Source organism: Terrapene carolina, unplaced genomic scaffold, assembly GCF_002925995.2.
Source record: "Terrapene carolina triunguis isolate 2854851 unplaced genomic scaffold, T_m_triunguis-2.0 Scaffold66, whole genome shotgun sequence".
NCBI classification, from domain to species: Eukaryota; Metazoa; Chordata; order Testudines; family Emydidae; genus Terrapene; species Terrapene triunguis.
In genome coordinates this window covers 33,337,354-33,358,231 of record NW_020664417.1, presented here as the reverse complement: position 1 = coordinate 33,358,231, position 20,878 = coordinate 33,337,354, and the positions used below count along the sequence as shown (strand labels likewise).

At 45.7% G+C, this 20,878-nt stretch overlaps 1 protein-coding gene across 1 annotated transcript in view; it reads left to right on the top strand.

Annotated features, from left to right (window-relative positions):
- SH3RF1 (SH3 domain containing ring finger 1) overlaps nt 1–20,878 on the top strand; it is a 174,163-nt gene that overhangs the window by 142,672 nt on the left and 10,613 nt on the right. The window contains exon 11 of the mRNA XM_024194896.1: nt 9,161–9,501. Within this exon, the coding sequence (XP_024050664.1) occupies nt 9,161–9,501 (341 nt within the window). The remainder of the gene's footprint in view (nt 1–9,160; nt 9,502–20,878) is intronic.

Genomic DNA, 20,878 nt, shown 5'->3' with positions numbered 1-20,878 from the left:
AAGTTTAATTACTGTTGAACAAGAAAAAGGTAGTGAACTAAAATGTCAGTCGTAGGCGCACGGCTCTCTTCCAGATTCTGTGTTTAGTAGATTCTCAATTAATCCATTTTCTTCCCCGTGCAGAATTGCTCCCTGCAGTGTTTTCCAGTACCACTTTCAATTTTAAAGTCAAGCTTTCACCTTTCTCCATGGGAGTGGTTATTCCTGCCTAATTGATCTTCCTATTAGGCTGCATTTGAGGCAAAATATACTAAGTTTTCCTTTTAACTGTAGTATATTATTTGTAGTTTATACCCCTTTTGACCACTTCTTTTAACTCCTAGGTTAAACATTTGTAGACATTTGTCTTGTAACTTTTTCCTCACAGGTACTGCTTTGTCAAGCTTATACATAAGTAGTAGTTGTAATATTTCCCCACAGGCTAATCTCTGCTTCCCTTAATCATTTTTGTTGTTCACCTTTAAATTGAGATACCCGGTACTCTGCATTCATGTAATTACTTCATTTGCAGCCAACTGAGATTAGACTGAAATGTCTTTTAGGCTGAAGTTTTATTGAGCATCTACTGTTTTGGGGGTTCTCTCATACATATCTAAACGTATTCAGTCAAAGGGTTTATGTAAGAAGATCACTGCCAGACTCTTTAAAAAGGGAAGAAATACAAAAGCATTGTGAACAAATCAGTGCTGAAAGGGCTCTGGGGGTTATAGTGGATCACAAATGGAACGAGTCTACAATGTCATGCAGTTGCAAAAAAGGCTAACTTTGTTCTGGGGTGTATTAACAAGAGTGCCGTATAAAGTGTTGTTGTAGCTATGTTGTGTTAATTACTTATGCTAAACAATATGTTCAAACCTTGCATTTAGCAATGACATTTTGACTTAGTTTCCCAGACCTGAAGAAGAGCTCTGTGTAAGCTCAAAAGCTTGTCTCTCTCACCAACAGAAGTTAGTCCAGTAACAGGAGTGTCATATTTAAGACATGGGAGGTAATTGTCTCGCTTTGCTTGGCCCTGGTGAGCCTCAGCTGGAGTACTGTGTCCAGTTCTGAATGGCACACTTAGGGTATGTCTACACTACGAGATTAATCCAAATTTACAGAATTCGAATTTTGGAAACCGATTGTATAAAGTCGAATGTATGCGGCCACACTAAGCACATTAATTCGGCAGTGTGCGTCCGTGTACCAGGGCTAGCATTGATTTCCGGAGCGTTGCACTGTGGGTAGCTATCCCATAGTTCCCGCAGTCTCCTCCGCCCATTGGAATTCTGGGTTGAGATACCAATGCCTGATGGGGCCAAAAACATTGTCGCGGGTGGTTCTGGGTACATCCTCCCCCTCTCTCCAGGGAAGCAACGTCAGACAACCGTTTCGCGCCTTTTTCCTGGGTGAACAGTGCAGATGTCATACCACGGCAAGCATGGAGCCCGCTCAGCTCAAGACAGCAGTCATGAACATTGTAAACACCTCGCACGTTATCGTGCAGTTTATGCTGAACCAGAACCTGCAAAACCAGGCGGCGAGGAGTAGGCTACTGCAGCGCGGCAGCGAGAGTGATGAGGACATGGACATGGAATTCTATCAAACCGCGGGCTGCGGCGCTTTGGAGATCATGCTGTTAATGGGGCAGGTTATAGCCGTGGAACGCCGATTCTGGGCCCGGGAAACAAGCACAGACTGGTGGGACCGCATAGTGTTGCAGGTGTGGGACGATTCCCAGTGGCTGCGAAACTTTTACATGCGTAAGGGCACTTTCATGGAACTTTGTGACTTGCTTTCCCCTGCCCTGAAGTGCCAGAATACCAAGATGAGAGCAGCCCTCACAGTTGAGAAGCAAGTGGCGATAGCCCTGTGGAAGCTTGCAACGCCAGACAGCTACCAGTCAGTCGGGAATCAAATTGGAGTGGGCAAATCTACTGTGGGGGCTGCTGTGATGCAAGTAGTCAAAGCAATCGCTGAGCTGCTGCTACGAAAGGTAGTGACTCTGGGAAATGTGCAGGTCATAGTGGATGGCTTTGCTGCAATGGGATTCCCTAACTGTGGTGGGGCGATAGATGGAACCCATATCCCTATCTTGGCACCGGAGCACCAGGGTACCCAGTACATAAACCGCAAGGGGTACTTTTCAATGATGCTGCAAACACTTGTGAATCACAAGGAATGTTTCACCAACATCAACGTGGACTGGCCGGGAAGGGTTCATGACGCTCGCGTCTTCAGGAACACTACTCTGTTTAAACGGCTGCAGCAAGGGACTTACTTCCCGGACCAGAAAATAACCGTTGGGGATGTTGAAATGCCTATAGTTATCCTTGGGGACCCAGCCTACTCCTTAATGCCATGGATCATGAAGCCATACACAGGCAGCCTGGACAGGAGTCAGGAGCTGTTCAACTACAGGCTGAGCAAGTGCAGAATGGTGGTAGAATGTGCATTTGGGCGTTTAAAAGGTCGCTGGCGCTCTTTACTGACTCAGTCAGACCTCAGCCAAACCAATATCCCCATTGTTATTGCTGCTTGCTGTGTGCTTCACAATCTCTGTGAGAGTAAGGGGGAGACCTTTATGGCAGGGTGGGAGGCTGAGCCAAATCGCCTGGCTGCTGATTATGCGCAGCCAGACACCAGGGCTATTAGAAGATCACACCAGGAAGCGCTGCGCATCAGAGAAGCTTTGAAAACCAGTTTCATGACTGGCCAGGCTACGGTGTGAAAGTTCTGTTTGTTGAAAACCCGCCCCCTTGATTGACTCATTCCCTGTAAGCAAACCACCCTCCCCCCTTAAATCACAGCTTGCTTTTAAAGGAAATAAAGTCACTATCGTTTAAAAATCATGTATTCTTTATTAATTGATTATAAACATAGGGAGAGAACCGACAAGGTAGCCCGGGTGGGGTTTGGGAGGAGGATAGGAGGGAAGTAAAAGGCCACTGAAAAAATTCAATATAATGACAGCCTTTTGGTTGGGCTGTCCACTGGGGTGGACTGGGAGGGTGCACGGAGCCTCCCCCTCACCCCCGTGTTCTTACACATCTGGGTGACGAGGCTATGGAACATGGTGAGGGGGGAGGGAGGTTATACAGCGGCTGCAGCGGCACTCTGTTATCCTGCTGCCGTTCCTGAAGCTCCACCAGACGCCGGAGCATGTCCGTTTGATTACACAGCAGCCCCCGCGTTGCAGCCTGCCACCTCTCCTCTCGAGCGTCCCTCATGACCTCACGTTCACTGGCATCTTTCTTGTACTTAGATACCGTGTCCTTCCACTCATTCAAATGAGCTCTTTCATTGCGGGTGCATTCCATTATTTCCGAGAACATCTCGTCTCACGTCCTCTTTCTCCGCCGCCTTATCTGAGATAGCCTTCGGGACAGAGGAGGGAGGCTTGAAAAATTTGCAGCTGCTGGAGGGATGGAAAAAAGGAGAGAAGTTTTTAAAAAGATACATTTTACAGAACAATGCTTATACTCTTTCACGGTGAACAACACTATTCACATTACATAGCACATGTGATTTCAGTACAAGGTCGCATTTTGCATCTTAATATTGAGTGCCTGTGGCTTTGGTGTTAGAGATCACAGACGCAGGTCCGGGCAACAGAATGCGGCTTGCATGTGGCCATGGTAAGCCATTGTCTTTCGGCTTCTGCGCCCTCCTTTCCCACATACCAAGCAAAGCCCATTGAGTGCTGTGGTTTTCCTGTTAACTTTCAGCAGCAGAAAACAAACAACCCCTCCCCCCATCCAATTCTCTGGGATGATCGCTTTATCCCTCCCCCCACTGCGTGGTTGGTATCACGGAAGATTCCTGCAGAAACCAAACTAACCCCTCCCCCTGCCCGCCCGCCATGAATTATCTGGGATGATTGCTGTACCCCTCCCCCCACCGCGTGGCTGATATCAGGGAAGATCCCTGCTAGCCTAACGCAAAAAGCTCAGCGTCAATTCCCCTTCCCCCCCTCCCCCCGGCGCTTGGCTAACTGCAGGGAAGGATTTTTTTTCAGCCACAGGCAAACAGCCCAGTAGGAACAGCCACCTCTGTCCCCTTAATTAAATTCCCGTATTTCAACCAGGTTACCATGAGCGATATCACTCTCCTGAGGATTACACAGCGAGATAAAGAACGGATGTTGCTTGAATGCCAGCAAACACTGGGACCATACGCTGCCAGGCTTTGTCATGCAATGATACCAGATTACTTGCTACTAGCATGGCGTGGTCAAGTGTCCTACCATGGAGGACGGAATAAGGCTGCACTGCCCAGAAACCTTCTGCAAAGGCTTTTGGAGTACCTCCAGGAGAGCTTCATGGAGATGTCCCTGGAGGATTTCCGCTCCATCCCCAGACACGTTAACAGACTTTTCCAGTAGCTGTACTGGCCCCGAATGCATCCCAAGTTCTCAGGGCAAATTAATCATTAAAAAACGCTTGCTTTTAAACCATGTTTTATATTTTAAAAGGTAAACTCACCTGAGGTCCCTTCCATGGGGTCATGGTCTTGGGTACTGGCTTGGGAGGGTACTTCAGTCAGGCTGAGAAAAAGATCCTGGCTGTTGAACGGAGTGCTGTGTGCTCTCCGCAAGCTCGTCCTCCTCCTCTTCCCCGTCCGCAGAATCCTCGGGTGTGGCTGATGAGATTACCCCCGCCTCGGAATCCACGGTCAGAGGTGGGGTAGTGGTGGCGGCCCCCCCCCCTAGAATTGCATGCAGGTCAGCGTAGAAGCGGCATGTCTGCAGCTCTGACCCGGAGTGACCGTTTGCCTCCTTTGTTTTCTGATAGGCTTGTCTGAGCTCCTTGACTTTCACGCGGCACTGCTCTGAGTCCCTATTGTGGCCTCTCTCCATCATGCCCTTGGAGATTTTTTCAAAAGTTTTGGCATTTCGTCTTTTCGAACGAAGTTCTGCTAGCACTGAATCCTCTCCCAATATAGCAATCAGATCCAGTACCTCCCGTACGGTCCATGCTGGTGCTCTTTTTCGATTATCGGCCTGCATGGTTACCTGTGCTGATGAGCTCTCTGTGGTCACCTGTGCTCTCCTGTGCTGGGCAAACAGGAAATAAAATTCAAATGTTCGCGGGGCTTTTCCTGTCTACCTGGCCAGTGCATCCGAGTTCAGATTGCTGTCCAGAGCGGTCACAATGGTGCACTGTGGGATAGCTCCCGGAGGTCAATACCATCGAATTGCGGCCACACTAACTCTAATTCGAAATGACAATATCGATTTCGGCGCTAGTCTGCTCGTCGGGGAGGAGTACAGAAATCGATTTTAAGAGCCCTTTATTTCCAAATAAATGGCTTCGTTGTGTGGACGGGTGCAGGGTTAATTCGATGTAACGCTGCTAAATTCGTACTAAACTCATAATGTAGACCAGGCCTTAGGAAAGATGTGGACAAATTGGAGAGAGTCAAGAGGAGAGCAACAATATGAGAAAAGTTTTAGAAAACCTGACCAATCAAGAAAGGTTAAAAAAAATGTGCATGTTTATTTTTGTAGAAAAGAAGACTGAGGGGAGACCTCTTAGTCTTCAGATATATTAAGGGCTGTTACACTGTTCTACAGCCAAAATGCTTCTGAAATAAATGTAGTCAAACTTTACTAATTCTGGGTCACTGAGAATGAAAATGATGCTTAAAATCGTTGATTGGCTCTAGTTTTCAAGATATGCTATTGGGTCAGTATATACGACCCTTGACTTGGGAATGGCAGAGGATAAGTGAGTTAAAAAGGGAAGGGATCTCAATTTAAACCAGAAATGACTAAAATACATCTTTGACTGGATCTATGAATAAATCTATGACTGGGTTTGGACAGTACTTGCTTTTTAGGCAAAACAATGAATGATGCAATCTGAAGCTGGTATTGCGTCATACATGATATGAATTGCATCATGTTATTCCTAGAAGTCATGGATGATGCAATGTAAGCCATAACGAAGCTTACATCACTCTGCTGAACAAATTGCCCTATATCAGCTCTAGAAATCATACAGTGTCGTGCTTTCTTATTTGTCAGTGTTTGATTTTGCAAGGGGACACATTTCTGTTTAGCCAAAGTGAGCAGAGATGCCTCGTACTTGTGTGAACAGTGCAGATAACTTCTGCTATGTTTGTGGTGAAGTGACTTTTGCATCACAAAAGCGCAGTATAACCACTATGGTTAAGAAAGCCTATCACCTTTATTTTGGCTGCAAAATTGGAGATCAGGACAAGAGGTGGGCCCCACACATATGCTGCAACACTTGTGCAACAAATCTTCGCCAGTGGTTGAACAGGAAAAGGAAATCTATGCCTTTTTGCAGTGCCAATGATTTGGAGAGAGCCAATAGATCATACCAGCAATTGTTACTTCTGCATGGTGCCTCCAGTTGGGAAACGTGTGTCAAAGAAGAAAAAGTGGACTGTGCATTATCCAAACATTCCATCAGCTATACGCCCGGTACCCCACGGAGAAGGACTGCCGGTTCCTGATGCACCAGAATCATTCTCACTTGAGTCAGACGAGGAAGAGGATGAAACTTCTGGTCCTGAACCATCAATGTCACAGGACCCACATTTTCTCCCATCCTCCTCCTCTGAACCACACCTCATAACACAAGGTGAACTGAATGACCTTGTCAGGGATTTGGAACTACCCAAGAGTAAGGCAGAGCTGTTGGGCTCCAGACTACAGCAGTGGAATCTCCTGGCAGGTGATGTTTCCATGTTCCGTGACCGTCAAAAGGATCTTGTCCCATTCTTCTTCATGGAAGGTGATCTTGTAGCCTGCAACAACATCGATGGTGTGATGGCAGCCCTCAACATCGTTCACCATCCAGTTGAGTGGAGACTGTTCATTGATTCATCGAAGACGAGTCTTAAAGCTGTTTTACTGCATAATGGCAATGTTTTGCCATCAATTCCAGTTGGTCATGCAGTCCATATGAAGGAAACCTATGACAACATGAAACAACTTTTGAGGTGCATAAACTATGACCAACATCAGTGGCAGCTCTGTGGCGATTTGAAGGTTGTTGCTCTCTTGCTTGGTCTGCAGACTGGATACACAAAGTACTGCTGTTTTCTCTGCGAATGGGATAGTCATGCAAGAGATTCCCACTACATCAAGAAAGATTGGCCACTCCAACAGTCATTGGAGCCTGGGAGGAAAAGTATTCAGCATCCACCACTTGTTGAATCAAGGAAGATTTTGTTACCACCCTTACACATCAAGCTGGGTCTGATGAAGAACTTTGTCAAGGCCATTGACAAAACACAAGCAGCTTTCAAGTACCTCCATGGAAAATTTCCAAGGTTAAGTGAAGCTAAGATAAAGGAAGGTGTCTTTGTTCGTCCTCAGATTCGTGAACTTCTTCGAGATGATGCATTTGACCATGCACTGCGTGGCAAGGAAAAGACAGCATGGAAAGCCTTCCAGTTAGTGGCAATAAATTTTCTCAGAAACAAGGCAGACAACTACAGGTTGTTGGTGGAAAACCTCCTCCAGGCATACAAAAGCCTTGGTTGCAACATGTCACTAAAGATACATTTTTTGCATTCTCATCTAGATTTTTTTCCACTGAACTGTGGAGCAGTGAGCGACGAGCACGGCGAGCGATTTCACCAGGACATTGCAACAATGGAGAAACGCTATCAGGGCAAATGGAGCCCATCAATGCTTGCAGACTATTGCTGGACAGTGACAAGAGATGCTCCATTTAATGAATACAAGAGACAAGCCAAGAAGCGCCGAGTAGACACTGAATAGGACTAAACTATGTACATAATAGTTTTTTGCCTTTTGTTTCATAATAAATTTTATTTATATAACCTTTTTGCTGATTTTTAAAGTGTTACATAAACAGGACAGGTGAAATATTATCATGTAAAGCAACCATAACACATGAAAAGACCTAAGTTTACAATTTATGATTAAAACTCTACTATCTACACAATATACATAGACATAAAATGTAAAAACTTAAATATCTTAGAAACAGTAGCCAATCAGTTGTTTTAATTGTCATATTTGAATTCAGCACATCAAAATACATAATAAATAGCACATTTTATCTCTGAAGCAGACGACTTCTCAAAAATTGTAGACCAGTGTTATAAAGAGGATAGTAATCAATTGTTTTCCATATCCATTGAACATAGGACATGAAGTAATGGTCTTAATCTACTGCAAGAGAGATTTAGGTTAGATTTTAGGAAAAACTTTCTAACTATAAGGGTAGTTAAGATCTGGAATAGGCTGCCAAGGGAGGTTGTGGAATCCCCGTAATTGGAGATTCTATAAGAACAGATTGGACAAGCACCTGTCAGGGATGGTCTAGGTTTACTTGGTCCTGCCTCAGAGCAAGAAGCTGCACTTGATGACTTCTTGAGGTCCTTTCTATCTCTACGTTTCTATGATTCTGTAGTCTTCGGGGGTTTCTGTCTGAGCAAGTAAAAAGAATGTTTACAGTTCTTCCTTGTAACAAGGATACAGAACGCAAACAATTCCCCTCCTGGCAAAATTCTGCTAACCCTTCGAGATCCCCTGTATGGGGAATAAGGGAGGAAAAATTGGAGGCACTCGTACAAACCACAGGCTGTGGTGCAGATTATCCTCCCTGCTCAGTTTCAGAGGAATCTCTCCTCTTTCCCAGGAATCCTCCCCTCTAACCAAAACTCTCAGCCTCTAATGGCTGTCTCTTAAAGAGCCCTCAACTGACTTCTCCACCCTGTAAACTTCCTTTTAAAGCATAGCGGTTGGCGCTTAAGGCAATCACTTGACTGGGTTATTTTTCTCAGCTAAGTGAAGGAGTTTAGCCCATTTGTGGTCTTGCTTGAGTGAAGGTGCATACATTCCTTTGCAGCAGAAGTGTTTTTCCTTTTTGGTTACTAAAAAACCAGGACTGTATTCTTACAGCAGAAATTAGAAAAAGACATTTCTTTCTCTAGTAATTTTTGCAGCCAAAGGCATTTATTTAATGGAAACAATTTATAACTCTACTTAGTTTGCTAGATTTAATCAAAATGATGACTTTGTGGAGGTCTCAAAGTATCTGTCCTTGTTAACTCAGTCCTCTGAGATCAAAATGACCATATATTTTAAAAAACTGTATTTCAGCTCGTCATTGTCCTCCAAATATCTCTTGTTTTAAAATGACTTTAATTTATACTCTTTATTTTTGCTTAACAGAAAGAAAAAAAAGGTTTGCTGAAGTTGCTTTCTGGAGCATCTACCAAACGCAAGCCCCGAGTGTCACCTCCATCATCACCAACTCTGGAGGTTGAGCAAGCAGCTGTAGAGATGGCCCTGCAGGGCGCAGTAGGGCCTGAGGTTCCATCAGCTGTCAGCCATGGCAGAGCTGGATCCTGTCCTGTGGACAATGAAATCTCTGCAGCAGCACTAGCACAGGAGACTCTGCATCGGAAAACAAGTTCTTTGGATTCCAGTATTCCTATAGCACCTCCCCCCCGGCAGCCATGTTCCTCATTGGGCTCAGTCCAGAATGAATCCAGGCCTGTTGTTTGTGAAAGGTAAATCATCGCATATGGCTAAACTGAGACGAACCGGCAGCATTCAACAATATTTATTAGAGCTGGCAGAAATTATTCAAAATTTTGTTTACATTTTGAAAATTTTAACAAAAAAATTTGACAGTTTTCATGGGGTTTTTTTCTGGATTTTTAACAAACTGTAAAGCCATTCATAATGTTTTGATTTTTTTAAAAATTCCAATGATGTTTAAAAAAAATTCTTGATATTTTTTTCTCAGTTTATCAAATGGCTCTAATACATATATATTTTTACTTTCTTTACATTATTTAAAGATTCTGGGACCTATAAGCACTCAGATACTATAGTGGAGGGCAAAGTATAAAAACCTTGACAGATAACTTATGTATATGCTTAACTTTATCACTATGAATAGTCCCATTATTAATAGTGCGTAAAGTTCAGTATAAGTCTTTGCGGGATCAGGTCCTTGCTTGTGAATAGACTTAAGCCGGAAACGTGTTAATAAGCTGTTGCAAGGTATTATCATTGCCCTAATGTCCTACTACGGTGTTCCTGACTCTGAATCTCTTCCTCTGGGCAGTAGCTCCAAAAATGCACAAAACTATCTAGATTCTGAAAATCCTCGCTAGTTACTCTGAATCCCTGTCATTCTTAATTCACACCCTCCACTTTACCACAATATACCCCCATAGCTTCACACTTCTGGGGTCTCAATATTACCCAATGGCTATGAAGTGAGTAGAGGCTTTTCCAGTGCTAGAATACTGTCCGTTTTTATTTCCCTCACACTATTTGTGCTAATATTGCACCAGTGACATAGGGTATCTTCTCCTTTGAGACACCCGTACCTACCTATTTCTGTAACATCTAGAAAAAATATAATATAGTTGCACTATTTGATTAATAGTTCTAGGAATGAACACTTGTCTTAATGCAAACTCCAGTGGTGTTAGCCAATGTTGGGGGAAATAATTGATGTTTGGTAGTAAATGCTTCACTGTTTGTGTATAATTTTAAGCTTTGACCTGATCCTGTAATTCACTACATGCGGGCATGCCACTGTGTCTACACAGAGCCCCATTGATTGTAGGCTACTAAAAACAATACACATTACCTGGTGGTCTACAAGTTCCCATTTCTTCTGTTGTCTGGCTTCTGTCTTAATCACACAGTTAAATTTGTGAAGAGGTAATTATTTATTCTGTGTAACTTGAATCCATAAAAATGTCTATTTCATACATGATTCAAAGGTAGATTTACATTTTTCTGTTAGAATATAAATAGATACATTTTTAAACTGTTTTAAAATCACATCTTTTCATTCTAATTTCTCCTAAATCTACATGGAACAGTAATGTATCTTAATCTGAAAATCACACCAAACTCATTCCATGTCTCAAGTAGATATTTTTCATGGGCCTAAGTGGTTCTCCAAATGCAGGTTTTCCAAAAACATCATTGTCCTCTGTTCTCAAAGCTAACTCATGGAATACAACGCTGAACATTTTTTTAAATTAATATTTACATTAAATAACACATTTTAGAAAGATCCTATCTAATCTTATGTACTCTTATTCTATAATTGGTACCAGACTAAACTGCTATCCCAAAACCATGCCCCTTCCAATCATACATTTATTATCTTTCATCAAATGTACTTTAAATGAAGTTTCAACCTTTACACTGATTTCTCATTGTCCCTTCTTTTGAAGGGTTAATTTCTCCCTCTCTGTGGCTGCTCTAGTCAGGTGTTTCCATTGCTCTAGGTCAGGGTACTTGTTCGCTATTTCATAAGAATACATCGTTTACATTGCACTTGAAGTCTTCAGAGTATTTGACAAGCTTTAATTAAACTTTCTAAACCCTCCGTGAAGTAGGTAAATTGTTACCTTGTGAGGAGAACTGGATGACTGGGGAGAACTAAATTGTTGATACAATAATATGTTTAACAAAAAAGGAAGAAAATGTATTCTTGAAGATAAAACAAACAAAACCAAAATGTAATAAACAGTGAAATATCCAGCAAGATCATACTTTCTTCTGGTTTACAATTCCAATCCCAGGTGCCAAGCTGTTTTAAAAAGACCTAGGCTTTGGGATAAAATTATCAGAAGTGCCCAAGACTTTCAGTGAGACTTAGGCCTGGTCTACATTACAAAGTTATGCTCCTAAGTGCCTCAGACCAGGTCTATGCCTAAAACTTAGGTCAACTTATCGACATAGCTCAGAGGTATGAAAAATTCACTCCCTCAAGAGACCTAGTTAAGCCATTGCAAAGTCTAATGTACACTCCGATAGGTCAACGCAAGAATGTTTCTGTCAATTTAGCTACTGCCTCTTGAGGGGATGGATTAACTACAAGGTTGGACAAACCCCTTCCGTTGTTGTAGCAAGTGTCTACGGTGACGTAGCTGCAGTGACGTAGTTGTGCTGTGGTAACATGTCTAATGTAGACATAGCCATAGCCATTTTTGATAAATGGGACTTAGACTCCTTTTTGAAAATGTTACTATTTATGTTTTAATCAGATTTCCCAATAGATGTGCCTTGCTTAAAGGCACAGTAATAAACTCCCACCGTAAATCCATAGCTTTTACATACACTAAGACTATACACTTTAATTACGCCAGGAAACTTTTCCCATCTATCCTACAGAAAGAAATGGTTTAAAACAACAACAACCAACTGTACAATTAGAGAGAGAGAAATTAAATATTGCATTCATAAAGAGTAAGTGGTTCAGCACACTTGGCATCAAACCAAATCAAACCTACATGGTGAGGGTTTGCAGACAACCCTTCTTGCTTTGGCATCCCTAGCTGTCCCTGGGAAGGAAGTGACAGAAATGAGACTACTTCTTTGTGTGCTTGTTCATGTTGAGTCCAATCAGGTGTGTGAACACGCATGTGCACAGTAGCCAGAAGATTTTTCCCTAGCAGCAATGATAGGGTCAGCCTGAGTGCCCCCTGGAGTCACGCCTTCATGGCGCCCAATATAGAGTCCTGCCACCTCCTCAGTTCCTTCCTACCGCCAGTGACAGTTGCTGGAACTTCCCTTGCTCTTGCAAATGACTTAGCAGTTCGATTCCTGTTGTACTCACCTTGTTTATTCAGATAGTGTAGTTTAGTATAGTTAGTTAGTCAGTTGTAAGTTTCATTTATGGGGATTTTCCCCTGTTTCTTCCCCTTATTTGTTGCAACTGGGGCATGCCACAGTCCCGGGCTTCAAGACCTGCAAGGACAGCGCAAAGCACATGCCAAAAAATGACCCCCACACACACCTCCTGTTTACGGTGTCTGGGCGAGGGTCACCAAAAAGACTGCTGTGAATTCCAACCAAGAACGCTGAAAGAGAGAGCAGCGGTTTAAAATCCTGCTCCTGGAGGCAGCTCTTTGACTGCAGTCAGACCCCGGTGCCAGGGATCCCACCATCAGCACGTCTTCTTCAGCACGCCAGCGCCCTCTTCAAGAGACCAGGCGCCGAAGAAAGACGCAGCCAAGGACTCTAGGCACTGTGATGGAGCGTCTCGGGGACACTCCAGCTTTCGGCACCGATCCCAATCACCAGTGCAGAAGAAGAAGAGGGTCGAAAGAGGCTGATCCCCTTTGCCTAGATCCAGAAACCAGCCATCAGTGGCACCACAGTCGGGCCACAGCTCCAAGACTCAGGGAGTAGCCACGTCGACTTCTGCCCAAGCGAGGCAGTTGAGTCCAGGCCCATCCCACTCACCGAACCCCTTGGAGAGCCTGCCGCTTTCGTCCATTCCTGAAGCATTTGAGGCAGCACAGGACCTGCTCAGACTCTTGGCACCACTCTCGCCCCCGAGGCAGGAGAAGGCGTAGTCACTGCAGGCTCCATCCCACACTGTGCAGTCAAAGGGAAAGCTGGTTATGATGTCGCGCCGCTCCCCATCACCTCGGCAACCACAGACACCAGCGCCTCCATCCAGGGAGCGCAGTCGGTCCCCAGGCTCCCGACGCTCCATATTGAGAGGTGCAGCGCCACCCTGGTCCTCGAATTCAGAGACTTCCAAGTCAGAGTCGGACTCGTACTGCTCCGACTACAGCAGGATCAGAAGATCAAGCTCAAGGCACCACAGGAGGTCCCAGCCGATGCAGTGGGCCCCTCAATGGCAGAACCTAGCACAGTGGCCCTTCTGCACTCCATGGGCTTTCCACCAAGCTCAGGGTCGGAGCCAAGGATCTCACTTGGGTGCTGCTTCAGTCACGTCTGCAACCTTTGTCCCACCACGTCCAGCGGCTGAGCAGTTACCTCCGGCGTCGATGCCAGCAACCGTGGCACTGTTGCCGACATCGGCGCCAACTGCGGTGCTGCCTTTGATAATGTCCTCGACTCCGGAGGTGTCAACAGCTCAGGTTACGGCACCAACCGCGCCTTTGGCACCAACTACGCCCCCGGGGCCATTATTGACGCTGCCTGCACTGACGTTGATTACCACCATGGCGCAGACACACCATCAGACAGCACCGCCGGCACTGGAGTGGGGGCTGGCATCGACGGCTGTGCCTGCGCCTTTCACGGCGCTGAGACCAGACAATTCCACCACTGTCCCCACCAGCTCAAGTGATCCCTCCGGCAGGGATGGAAGCGAGCAACCACCTCCTTTGGTGGCCTCCTCCTCCTCATCTTCCACAGATGAGGCGCTTGTAGACACTGCTATTGCCCCAGCTCTGAAAGACTCCGGGGTGTAGCAGCAGTTGCTGCGCCAGGTCGCACAGGGTCTGGGCATTAAGGTGGAGGAAGTTGTAGATGATGCAGACCCTATGGTGGACATCGTGGCCACTTTGGGCCCTTCCTGTATCGCTTTACCACTAATCAAAACTATCACGGGCATGACCAAGACCCTGTGGCAGACCCCAGCCTCTCTGGCACCTACCGCCAAGCACAATGAACGGCAGTACTTTGTGCTCTCCAAGGGCTATGAACATCTATACGCTCACCCACAACCTGACTCTCTGGAGGTGTACGCTGCTAACCAGCGAGAGAGGCAGCGTTTCCAGGGCCCTTACCCCAAGAATAGGGACACAAAAAAACTGGACCTATTCAGGCAGAGGGTACGCACCACGGGGGGACTGCAACTCCGCATTTCCAACCAACAGGCCATTGTCAGCAGGTATGCCTACAATACCTGCTCGGCATTGGCTACCTTTACAGAGTTACTTCCCTCGGACTCCCAGGCTGAACTCTCGGCTTTGGTTGAGCGGGGGAGATTGATCTCCAGGGCATCTCTGCAAGCAGCGCTTGATGGGGCAGACGCTGTCACTAGAGTCATGGCCAGGGGTGTAGCCATGAGAAGGTGCTCGTGGCTCCAGGTCTCCCCTTTGAGGTCCAACAAACCATACAGGACCTGCTTTTCGAAGGTGAGACTCTGTTTTCGGAAAAGACAGACAAAAAGCTAAACAGCCTGAAGGACTCCAGAGCCACCCTCAGGTCCCTGGGACTCTACATGCCTTCCACTCAGCAGAGACACTTCCGCAGCCCATTCAGAGGTTCGGTCAGCAGAACCACCAGGATGGCTCCAGAAGGTGGAACGGAAGTGGCAGTAGAAGGCCGCGTCAACCTTCTGGCCAGAGCTTGGGACAACCAAAGCCATCTTCGGGACCTAAGCCTGCCTGTTGAAGGCATGGTCAACGACGGTGTATCACACCTGGAAATGGATCCACCCCGCCTTACCTTCTTGTCCTGACTATCCCCTTTCTACCGTGCATGGTCCCTTATTACCTCAGACCGATGGGTGCTCGGCACCGTAGAGAGGGATACTCCATCCAATTCTGTGGCCTCCCACCCTTCTACCCCCCTTTCCCGTCCCTCTTCTGGGACTCTTCTCACTAACAACTCCTTATCCAGGAAGTGCAGTCGCTCCTCTCTCTAGCGGCAGTGGAGGAGGTTCCTCAGGAGCACTGGGGTGATGGTTTTTACTCCCGGTATTTCCTAATACCGAAAGCCAAAGGCGGCCTCAGGCCCATCCTGGACCTGCAGGAACTCAACAAGTTTATAAAGAAACTCAAGTTCCACATGGTCTCTCTGGCCTCCATCATTCCCTCATTGGATCCAGCAGACTGGTATGCCGCCCTCAACTTGTAAGATGCATACTTTAATATTGCGATCACTCAGCCCCACAAGAAGTACCTCAGGTTCGTGGTGAACAACACCCACTATCAATTCACAGTCCTCCCGTTCGGCCTGTCAGCAGCACCTCGGGTTTTCACCAACTGTATGGCAGTCGTCGCTGCATTTCTGCACAGGCACCAGATTCAGGTGTTTCCTTACCTTGAAGAATGGCTGATTAATGGCCACTCCAAGACCCAAGTGGAGGCTCAGGTCAAGTTTATCAGAGCCACCTTTGTAAACCTGGGTCTCCTTTTAAACAAAGCAAAGTCCACTCTGTCCCCCGTTCAGAGGATAGAGTTTATAGGGGCAGTATTGGACTTGACCCAGGCCAGGGCATATCTGCCTCAAGCCAGGTTTCAGGCTCTGACCAATACCATTCGAGGCCTCAGACAGTTTCCCACCACCACAGCAAGAAACTGCCTGAAGCTTCTGGGCCACATGGCTGCTTGTACCTACGTGGTGCAGCATGCCACTCAGACTTTGACCTCTTCAGTCATGGCTGGCATCAGTGTACCACCTGGCCAGAGACAGCCTGGACAGGATAGTGACCCTACCTCGCTCGGTCCTCGACTCCTTCCCGTGGTGGCTGGACCCTCAGGAGGTATGCTCCGGGATCCCCTTCGCCAGTCCGCATCTGTCCCTCTCTCTAGGGACGGATGCATCAGACGTGGGCTGGGGAAGCACATCAAGGAGAACACAGGACTCAAGGTCTTTGGTCTCAGGCGGATCTGGCTCTCCACGTCAACGTCAGAGAACTGAGAGCATACTTAATGGGACAATGTGTATCAGTCATGATGGACAACACCACGGCAATGTTCTATATCAACAAACGGGGGCTGCACACTCCTCTCCCCTGTGCCAGGAAGTCCTCATGCTGTGGGACTTCTCTGTAGAACATTCAATACACCTGCAAGCGTCGTACCTCCGAGGGGTACAGAATGAGCTGGCAGACCACCTCAGCAGGTCGTTTCGTGACCACAAGTGATCCCTTCACCTGGATGTCATGATTTCAATGTTTCAGATAGACCTATTCGCCACGCAATACAACAAAAAGTTGTTCCTTTCAGAATCATAGCCCAGGCTCCAGGGCGCACGCGTTTCTCCTCCACTGGGAGGTTGTCTCCTACATGCCTTTCCGCCCATACCACTCGTTCACAAGATACTCCTCAAGATCCAGAGGGAACGAACACAGGTTATATTGATAGCTCCAGCATGCCCCATCAGCACTGGTACACATCTCTCCTAGACCTGTCCGTGGAAGCCCCGGTCACCCTTCCACTCTTCCCAGACCTTCTGACACAGTGCTGCTCATTCTGGGCTACCTCCTCCATCTGAAGCAGCAGGGGCTTTCGTTGTCTTCAATAAGGGTGCACTTAGCCGCCATATCGGCCTTCCGTCCGGGTGTGGGGGGCCGCTCGGTGTTTGCTAATCCTGTGGTCACCCGATTTTTAAAAGGACTCAACAGACTGTACCCTCACGTCCAACAGCCTGTCCCATCCTGGGACCTCAACCTGGTCCAATATTGAGGGCCATGAAGGCACGACTCCAGAGGGCGCCCAGACAGACCCTATGGTTGCTGCCAGGGAAAAATCGTCTGGGTACTGTGCACCTTCGTGTGCGCACACACCTGATTGGAAAGGACATGAACAACACATCTCGAAGAACAACAGTTATGAGAAAGTGAGGCTAGGTTTACACTACCTGCCTGAATCGGCGGGTAGAAATCGATCTCTCGGGGATCGAATTATCGCGTCTCGTCAGGACGCGACAATCGATCCCTGAATCGACGCTCTTACTCCACCAGCGGAGGTGGGAGTAAGCGCCGTTGACTGGGAGCCGCGGAGGTCGATTTTGCCGCCGTCCTCACAGCGGGGTAAGTCGGCTCCAGTACGTCGAATTCAGCTACGCTTAGTAACCGTTTTTTCCCTCCAACCCTTTCACAGACGCTCCACATATGAATCCTCAAAATGACAAATTGGTCTACTTTGGTAGACAAATTGGTCCCACTTAATTAGGTCAGTGGTACATGCACCTTCATGTATCTTTCATTTAAATCCGGAAGGAATTGAAGGTATGTCTATACTAGAAACACTTCCATGGCACAGCTGCACTGCTGCAGTGTAGACACTACAGTGACAGAAGGGGTTCTTCAGTCACTGTAGTAAATCTACCTCCCTCACAAGGCAGTAGCTAGGTAAATGGAAGAATTCTTCTGTCAACCTAGCACTGTCTTCTCTGCAGCTTAGGTCAGCTTAATTGCATTGCCCAGGTGTGAAATTTTTTCACAGCCCTGAGTGATGTAGTTCAGCTGACCTAACTTTGTAGTGTAGACCAACCTTGGGACACAAAGAGGTTAAGTGACTTTGCCAAGCCTTGCTGCAAGTTTGTGACAGAGTTTGGAATGATATTCAGGAGTTTCTGTCTCCTAATGAAATGCTTTAGACCATGCTGTGTCCCTGTCCACAGGCTTTACTGTGGGTAATAAATCTCCTCTTTCCACTCCGCTGCACTTTAAGGCAGGGAGTGAGGCACAAGTACCTCACCAATGCTGTACACTGCTGTTTCTCTCAGACTAACACAGTTCCTTCAGGTGCATCATTTTCCTGCTTATTAAAAAAACCCCACAAAACAGAATCCCCGAAATAGTTTTCTTGCTGTTTTAGCGAGGCTTATTTCAGGGAAGCCATGTTGTACCCTTGTATAAATACAAAGAGAATGTAATTCAGTCAGCAGAATTTTGTTTTAGTTACTTGCCAATATTTTCTATAAAAGTTAAAGCGGAATTTCAGTGTCCAATTTTTTTATGGGATGGATGGGTTAAGTAAGTTTTAGAGTACTATAATTACAAACTCACAGATCCTGCAGTGGTGAAAAAGGCCTGATCTTGAACTCAAATACACGTCACTGCATATCCCAAATTATAATACAAGCAAACTCTTTCATCCAGACGCAGTGCAGGACAGCAGTAATTTTGTTCTGTGATTAAAGTGGCTCCAGTCATTTTATTCGCCACAAAATGACTGGTGTGACATCAACTTCCTGAACACACACAGCGACCTTAGCTGGCAACAGTTTTCACTAAGGATGTAAGAGCAGGTCTGACAATGTAGAAAACTGTTGAGGAATTAGTCAGCTCCTGAGGGGAGTTGATATCCATAGAGGGAGTCAAGAACCCCATTTAAGGACTGATTGGGAGGAAGTTATTCGAGACAGTGGGGCAGGGGTGAGCCATGAAGGGGTGTCAAATAATTAGCGGAACCAAGATTTTGGCCTCAGTTGGTGGGAATTGAAAATAAAGCTTAATAAATTTGTATGACGTTAACTTATAATAGCAATATCATCTTTGTCCTGGTTTCCTGCATGTGAGAAAGTGGGACATTTATCTATTTGGATATAAAATTACTGATTCAGAAAACAGAGGGGTACAGATAATATTGCCAAAAAAATCTGGTACAGTTAGCTTGGAGGTAGACCCATGTTTTATGGCTAATGAAACACAGTAATAAATTGGGCGGTAGAGAGAAAAGATGCAAGAAATTTATCTTTTTTTCTTATGATGCTGACCATAGAGATTTAGAAAAGATCAGGAATGTCAATATTGCAAATGGAAAGAGGACAGAAAAAACTGTGAAGACAAAAATATTTCACAAATACAAAGTGCCATGAAGACTGTGAAATGAAACAAGCTCTTTTAGGGACGTTGAAGGGAAATGTATGACAGGTTGCATATTTCTGGGAAGTTTAAAAGATTTTTCATCATTGACTGATTAAGAGAATGATGAAGACATTCCAGAAACAGATAAATTTCCCTAAGGGGGAAAAAAAAAAAAAAAGAAGGAAAGGAAATGTAACAAAGAAACAGGTTGGGAAGGGAAGCAGGGGACAGTGTTTAAAGGGCAAATTAAGTCAGGTCCCAGGACCAGATTCCTCATATTCCAAAATTCTAATGATAGTAGAGAATGAATTAAAACACATCAGACCCTTCATTCACAACAGAAGAGATATTCACAGGCTGGAAGCAAACTAATATAACAGCCATAATTTAAAAAGGGACCAGTGGAGACCCAGGGTACCACAGACCTGTAACTCTGGCTTTCAAACTGGGAAAGATTTTAGAGTTATTGAACAGGGACAGGCATTAGGACAACACTTGGAAGGGTTGTCATTAAAGTAGACATACTTTTCCAAAGGGGAGATCACTTTTAACAAATGTAATTAATTTCTTCAAGGAATTGACAACGAACTGATGGGGTGAACCAGCTGACACAGTGTAGTTGGACATCAAGAAGTCTTAAAAATTAACAAATATTTCATAGACGATTAAATATTTAACTTGAACAGAGCCTGCCGTTCGTGCCAAGTAGCTTACAGGTTATCATTTTCCCTAGTGGAAATGTGTCCATAAACAAATGTTCTCTTGTTATGTCTGTGATGCTTCCTAGGAGTACCCAGGGTTGTGAAGCACCTCACTACCACCTGCCCTTAGCGTGAGGAATCCTTGACTTCCTGGTGAGGATCAGCTCCCCAGCTTCACTGGCCACTGGCAACACAAGCCCACCCCTCTAGGCCTACGCAGGCCCGGCTATCTCTCTACAGATTAGCGATAGACACATTCCAACCCCTGAGCCTTCTGAGTGTCTCCCCGGAGTGTCCCGCCCCTGTTGACACTCATGGCTTGTCTACACTTAAAAGGTTGTAGATGCTACATAAATCAACAGGAAGGCTTCTCCTGTTGGCATAGATAATTCCACGTCCCCAAGAGGTGGTAGCTATGTCAAATCCCACTCCTGACATAACCTTTTTATGGGGGGAGAGATAGCTCAGGGGTTTGAGCATTGGCCTGCTAAACCCAGGGTTGTGAGTTCAATCCTTGAGGGGGCCATTTAGGGGTCTGCGGCAAAAATATGTCTGGGGATTGGCCTAGATGACCTCCTGAAGTCCCTTCCAACCCTGATATTCTATGATTCTAGTGAATGGGAAAAGCCCTCCCAGCAATATAGCACTGTCTATACCAGGAGTTAGGTTGGTATAACTGTCGCTGAGGGGTGTCGACTATAAGCCTTATAGTAGTTACAGATTTGCTGCTTCCAAGAAGCAATCCACCCCAGCATACCAGTTACACCTCACACCACAGTCTGTTTAACACACAACACTTAGATACATTTATGGTGAAAACAAATAAAAGTTTATTTAACAAGGTATAGAGATTCAAGTGATGACATGTAGATGTATTGGAAAAAATTATTACATATAAAATAGAAT